The sequence below is a fragment of the Scomber scombrus genome, chromosome 1 (genome assembly GCF_963691925.1).
Source record: "Scomber scombrus chromosome 1, fScoSco1.1, whole genome shotgun sequence".
In the NCBI taxonomy this organism is placed as follows: domain Eukaryota; kingdom Metazoa; phylum Chordata; class Actinopteri; order Scombriformes; family Scombridae; genus Scomber; species Scomber scombrus.
The window spans coordinates 29,348,806-29,355,644 of NC_084970.1; the positions used below are offsets into that span (position 1 = coordinate 29,348,806).

The 6,839-nt window shown below is 39.2% G+C and overlaps 1 protein-coding gene across 1 annotated transcript; it reads right to left on the reverse strand.

The window, feature by feature from the left end:
• Nucleotides 1-3,020: 3,020 nt before the first annotated feature.
• senp8 (SUMO peptidase family member, NEDD8 specific) lies at nt 3,021-6,161 on the reverse strand. Its single transcript, XM_062417305.1, has 2 exons — nt 6,090-6,161; nt 3,021-4,446 (listed from the first exon to the last, which is right to left on the reverse strand). The coding sequence occupies exon 2, from the start codon at nt 4,417-4,419 to the stop codon at nt 3,754-3,756; it is 666 nt and encodes a 221-aa protein (XP_062273289.1). The 5' UTR covers nt 4,420-4,446; nt 6,090-6,161; the 3' UTR covers nt 3,021-3,753.
• Nucleotides 6,162-6,839: the final 678 nt, after the last annotated feature.

The following is a 6,839-nucleotide window of genomic DNA, read 5'->3' on the forward strand; positions in this document are numbered from 1 at the left end:
AAGGTGTGTGTGCGTGTCTGTTGCCAAAAAAGCAAAGAGCAGGAAACAGGATTTTGTAGGATTTAGGTTTATCCATCTCATTTAGGGTTATCCAGCACATAACAAAGTGCCCCTGTCTACATTATGGAACAAAAAGTTTGCTACGCTAGGTTAAGAGCACTAAGACCTAAGGAGACAAAAGAGAGAAAGTAGAGTTCAGTTTCCTTGTAGGCACTCATGGGGTTGAACTCGGTAAATTGGCCATTAAGAAGCAAATCTGTCTAAATTAACGTGCCTTTCCTTTGAGTGCTTTGTCTCACTAATGCAGTGTGCTGCCTGGGTGTTGAATGCCCCAGTTTTGTGGCATTTTGTGAGGATAATAGTAAACCCCGAAGGCTGGTCTGACTGGTTACTCTGGGTGAAATATACCTGTGGGATGTAGATGAGCACAGGCTGCCAGAGGAAGGAGAGCAGAGGGTGGAAACAGTCCAAAGAGGTGTAAATTTAAGACCAGTGCATGGCAGTCGGCCAGATCAGGAGGTTGTGCCCTTTTTCTAACAAGAGTGTTGCTGAAACCACTATTAATGAGCACCCTTAATTATACTGCATATGTTTAATTAACTGTAGTCAGATTTTTTTGAATACCACCTTTTTTTCAAAAATTACCCTTCACATTTTAAATGGCCCTCAATTCAATCTTACCTTTTAACAGGATCCAGAGAGCTATTCAAGGAAAACTATGATATGAATTCAACTGAATTGTCATTAATCTTGAGTTTTTGTGTGGTTACATAATACAAGATGGGACAATGCTTGCTTATTCATTCGCACTCCCTCTTCCTAAAAGTATCTTAGGTTTCTGTGAAACATATTCGTTCATCCCACCTCACGCCTGCATGTGGTGAGCATTACTTTGATGCATGTCTATCCCTGTTGAAACCCTAAATCCTGTTCCAACTGATACAGGATTTAAAAAAAAAAAGCTCCCCCATAAATATGTCAGGGGGGGCCTCAGTCTGACTCCGAATGGTTAAGTTATAAATAAAGAATAGCTTGGCCTTCCTGTCTGCTTTTCTTAGATTAAAGTACAATACAGAGACAGCAGTACTTTTAATAGAAGCACTAAAAATGCTGCCTTGTTAAGTGAAAATCTTTGTTTCTGTAATATAAATATCTTAACTGCTCCAGATTTATCAAGTTTGAAATAGAAATTAAGTTTACACTTTCTTCTCATCAGTGTTTACGCTTTGGTACTTTTTTATACCACAAAAATATGCAATTATTTTTTATAGCTTTCATAGCTCTGAGAATGTTTTTGTCATATTCATTCTTATTTTTTGATGTATTTTGCCTAATATATTGTAATTTGTTGCATAATGTCTCACAACTGTACCTAACGCTGGTTTTATCTTCAGCTATGTGTAGCTTATCTTTCCACGTGCTGAATGCAGTAGTAAATTTGCATGTGCATATACTGTAGCACCGGTCAAGTGTTTGGAATAGGAAAAGTGTGTCCAAACTTTTGACACGTACTGTATGCATGTGCCACTCAACTTTTTGTATTCAGCATTAAAAAGTTATCGTACTAGTGTTGACATATTATACAGTTAAATTAAAAAAAAATTACAAATCTTAGTGATGCCTGTAACAGATGCAAACAGTCCCTTGCTAATCACACTCATATGTTTTGGTCTCGCCCTAAACTGACAACCTTTTGGGAGACTGTTTACGACCCCTTAAGCAGACCCTATGGCCAGACCATTCTCCCCAATCTCCATTATCAGTCATTTTTGGCACCCCTCCTGACACTAACCTCTCTGTGTCGATGAGGAGGGCTCTGGCTTTTACCACCTTGTTGGCCCAATGACTGATCTTGCTCGATTGGAGGCTCACGTGTCCCCCATCACATGACTGTTGGGTCAAAGAAGTTCCTTACTATCTAATACTTGAAAAACTTTTATTTTCACTCACTGGCTCTACCAAGAAATTCCAAGATATATAATGAACCCTTTCCTGGAATTTGTTAACTCCCCTAAGTTGTCTCAAGACTCAGAAGAAGACTAAGCCCCCATTTCTACACTTCTGTCTTAAAGCAGTTAATTAATATAGGCAGTATTTTATGTATTTGTACCCTTTTTTAAAAATTTCAATTTAATGCATACATATATATTTTTATTTGTTTAATTCTTTAATCTGTGCAATAACAATATCATCTCTGGTATATTATCACTCAATACCAATATTACTCTTGTAAATAATGTCACAATTATTTTATTATATATATTTTTTTTACTATTTTTGTTCTTATTGTTTTTCGTACTTATTTATTGTTCTTTACTCTTATTGCTTCCGTTCTATTTTACTATCCACTTGCTGCTGTAATAATGCAAATAAAGGAATATCTTGTCATTTTATACAATAAATATAGTTAAACTGTAAAATATCCTGCCTCCATTACATATCTTTGTCGCAAGTGTTTGACTACCACATTGTAAAAAATGTGCTTTTTATGTAGATATTCTGTAAATTATCGGATGATATATAGATTGGGCTGGGTGATAAGGGCAGTATCAAATATCATATGTTTGACCAAATACCTTAATAATGATATTCCAACAATATTGTAGAGTAGACTGTTTGTGCTGTCACAAAATATTTATGAGACAATGAGATTTTTGATAAATTATCATCAGTAATGTGGATATAATGACTAAGGGGATAAAGGCAGATAATAAAATAGTCTGTTAAGCTCAGAAAATTAAATTTCTACTTTAATACACCCTTTAATAGCTCAAAAAGACAACACTTATGCTGTATCACAATATTCAAGTTTAAGATGATATCTATAAAATATCACAATATCAATATAATATCGATTTATTGCCCAGCCCTATATATCGATATCAGAATTTTTTTAACACCCTAATATTGGTATTGGCATGGGCCCCAAAAATCCAGTATCGGTCCTGCCCTCGTAAATATACTGGAAAAACCAAATAAAAAGAGTTGGGGGGGGGAAAAAAAGACAAATCAAATTGACCTTTTGTCACCAAAAATGTGACCACAGAAGAATTTATTAGATCAACGGACAGGTTTGATATTTGCTTTTTGTGTGAGAACATAACATACATTCCTCCACTCAACATTTGCCTTTTGTCCCACAAACACTCACAGCACACAGGCGCACGTCCCCGCCTTCGTACAGCAGCTCACTTCAGCTTCAATAACTATGAGTCAAAACTGAGAAAGAAGAACGAAAGTGTGATCAGTACCAATGACAGAAAGCAGGAGCCGAAGTTAAGATGCACATTCTTATTGTCAATACTAGTTCATTTAAAATGACCCTGAGCAATAATCTGTGTAAACATTTCTACATTCGCTCCAAACTAATAAAAATGGATTAAAAAAAACCCAACAAAATAAACCTGCGTCACCTCCTCCAGATTACATATTGTCCACCCTCACTTCATATGTACAACAGAGTAGATTCCTTTTATAGGCATGCTGGTGTTCCCGTCTACATGTTGTCTGTTGCTGTGCATATACAAGGGAGTAACCTGACACCAGTTCAGTGAATCGTAAAAGATTCAAATGCATTACTTTTTAAGCTTTTTATTATCATGGCGTATAATAGATAATAGAAATATATTTCATGAATATCTTCATAGTGTATTTAGGGAGTGCATTCATAGGCTCCAGCAGTAGATATGTGAGGGGGGGGGGGGGGGGGGGGGGGGGGGGCTGACAGCTGTTCTGCATATTGTGAGGGACGTGCTAAGGGAAAGTCAGAGCACAGCAGAGGTCGTTCTGAGCTAGACTCTGGATCAGTCTGCACCACTCAGCCCTCTTCTGGGTAATGTAGGCTGGGGTGATGATTTGCACGGGGAGGCGTGGCGAGCCCTCCACCTTGGCTTTCTCACACAAGGCCTCTGCGATACAGATAACATACATGCCACAGTCATAGCTGTTCTGTTGTGACGGGCACGGCTCCTCCACGAACAGCGCTTTCCTACCCGCGCCCAGGAAGGGCTCCAGCTTGCTGGCGATGCGCCGCGCGTGCAGCGAGTTGCTGCCGTTCTGAGAGTCATAGTGAGAGAAGTGGTTGGAGTTGTGATGGTACACCAAAAGGCTCCAGTGGGATCCCCCCGCAGTCTGGTTGGAGTTGTCGTTGACGGCCAGGAAGACCCAGCGACGGGAGGCCAGATCCAGCGGCTCTAGAAACAGGGCTAACTCATCTGGGCAGGAAGCACATTTGATGAACTGGGTGACCTCCGGGCTGATGAAGATGACGGCCCCCCCCAGGATTCGGAAGCGCTCGTTGACGAAGTATTCAAAGGCAAAGCCGATGACTTGGTCGTTGAGCCAGTAAGGTCCTTCCAGTAAGGACACATCAGAGCGTCGTAACAGGCTGTCCTGGTAGCTCAGCACTACAGGGTCCATCCTCCAGCACGGTCACAAATTGTCAGTCTGAAAAATGCAGAGGAAGATTTTAGAACTATGATAATGTATTTATTACTTAGAGCTAATTCAAATTATGTAATAAAATACATTTGGGATTATTAATTTCTTTCTTGAACTGCACTGTGATTTTTATTCTCCTGTAGAGCTGCAATGATCAGTACATTCACCCATCGACAGAAATTATGATAGTCAAATGTTTTATTTTTAAGCAAATATGACAAAAAATGTGATTCTTTTTGCTTGTCAGATGTGATAACTTTGTGATTTTCTTGGTCATACATGACAGTAAGTGGAATATATTCAGGTTTTGGATTGTTGATCAGACAAAACAACACATGTAAAGATGTGACCGTGGACTGAGAAAGTATATGTATATTCACTGTTTTCATACATTTTATAGACAAACTGATTCATGTGTACAGTTAAAATAGAAGTTGATGATCAGTATATTCATATTAAATGAATCTACTGATTTTTGACATGGTAAATGTGTGTGTCTGTGTGTGTGTGTGTGTGTGTGTGTGTGTGGGGGGGGGGGGGTCAAGTTCGTGCAGCCTGCAGCCTTATATCCGTTATCTTTGATATCAGCTCTAGTCATCCCTAATTAAAAACTTTTCCAAAACATTCACCTAATTCCAAACCATTTCCAGGCCTGAAAAACAGTTTCTCTAATTTCAAAATTTTCCATGAATTTGATGTCCGTGGGAACCCTGATAATACATTTTGAGTGCAGGACAATGACATACTTTACAAAATATGAACTGAATTATTCATTATATTTAGTAGTTTAAACTAACACAAGCAACAGCAGCTAAATGCTTGTATAACTGTTACTGATGCTAATAATATATCAGTCAGAGGGACGAAATTAGTACTATAATACTTTAGGTAAATTTTGCTAGGTAAATGTTGCTGTTAATAGGTATGTGCTTTTACTTGAGTAGGATTGTTAATGCAGAACTTTTTCATGTTATGGATTATTTTTACATAGCTGCGTTTTCTTTCACTTTGAGTCTGTTAACGTTAGTAACTGTTATTGTTGCTATGCGCTGGTTCTTCGTGTTAACGGACAGTTATTTTTCAAATCATCACATTATATTGAGGGTTAGACAATATAACGAAATTTAGATAGCACTCCCTGGGCCATAAGAAAACTGTATGTGCTTTTACTTGAGTAGGATTGTTAATACAGGACTTTTTCTTGTAATGGAGTATTTTGTACATAGCCGTGTTGGTACTTATCTTACTTATGTAAGAAGATGTTAATACTTCTTCCACCAGTTATTAAATTTACCCTGGTTCACTTTCACTTTGAGTCTGTTAACGTTAGTAACGCTTATTGTTGCTTGCTATGCTTTGGCTCTTCGTGTTAACGGAGTTATTTTTCCAATCATCACAGTGACGTTTCTACGGTCATAACGGACAAACTACAGGGACCCGGTGTCCGGTAACGCTGCTGCGGAGCATCACATTACTGCAATGCGTTTACTTCATCGTTTTTTTTAAAGCATTAGCATGAGTTAGCCTAACCTGCCACTTTCACTTTAGCACGAAGCTTAACGACTCAACCAAAACAGTGGTTTAATCCAGCAGAACATTAACCGTGCTCTGTCGAGTGGAAACACATGCGCTTAATTCAATGTCCATACCTGAAAAACCGACACATTCAAAGAGAAAGAGGCACGAAAGCTGCAGTCTTGTCCCTCATTGCAGTGGCTAACGTAAACCGCTTGGAGAGAGACCGTACACATTGCGCGACAGTTGGGGAGGAGCCGGGCCCTTCTGTGATTGGCTGGTTAAATCCGGGTGACGTCTAGGGACATCAACTGAGAGCGTAGCAGTTTGGTTCATAACGTACAAGCATTTAAAAAGGTCACCAGTATCCTTTTATAGTAGAGAAGGAGATACAAAAACTACATATGTTGAAACCAACATTACTCCCATTAAAATAAGTTCATAAAAATATAAAATAAAACTTCCAGATTTGGTTTATTTAGTAACTGAAAGTGTGCGGTGTACTGAGTGTACATCGCTGTCATGCTATTTGGTGCTCACTTCCTGTTGTGTCGGTCGGTATTTTTAGTGTCCCCGCCCAGGTGCAGCGTGAACGCGCCCGTGTGTGAGTGGCCGCACTGATTAGCAAAGCCAGAGAGGAGTTTACAGCGACCGTCACCGAGCTGCTAGGCACTGCGTTTTTTTAATTACATCTAAAACAGCTAACACGCTCGGATAACAAAAAATAAATTAAAATGCGCAACTCTTCAGCACGGACTTGAATTTCGAGGAGGTGTCCGGGAGGTGAGCGGTGGGACAGAGAGAGGAGAAAGAGAGAGAGAGAGAGTGAGAGAGAGAGAGAGAGAGAGAGAAGAAGAAAACATTTATTCAGTGGGAATGCAGGG

Excerpts from the sequence above, each read along its gene's own strand:
- senp8 (XM_062417305.1), bottom strand. The coding sequence starts at position 4,419 with ATGGACCCTGTAGTGCTGAGCTACCAGGACAGCCTGTTACGACGCTCT.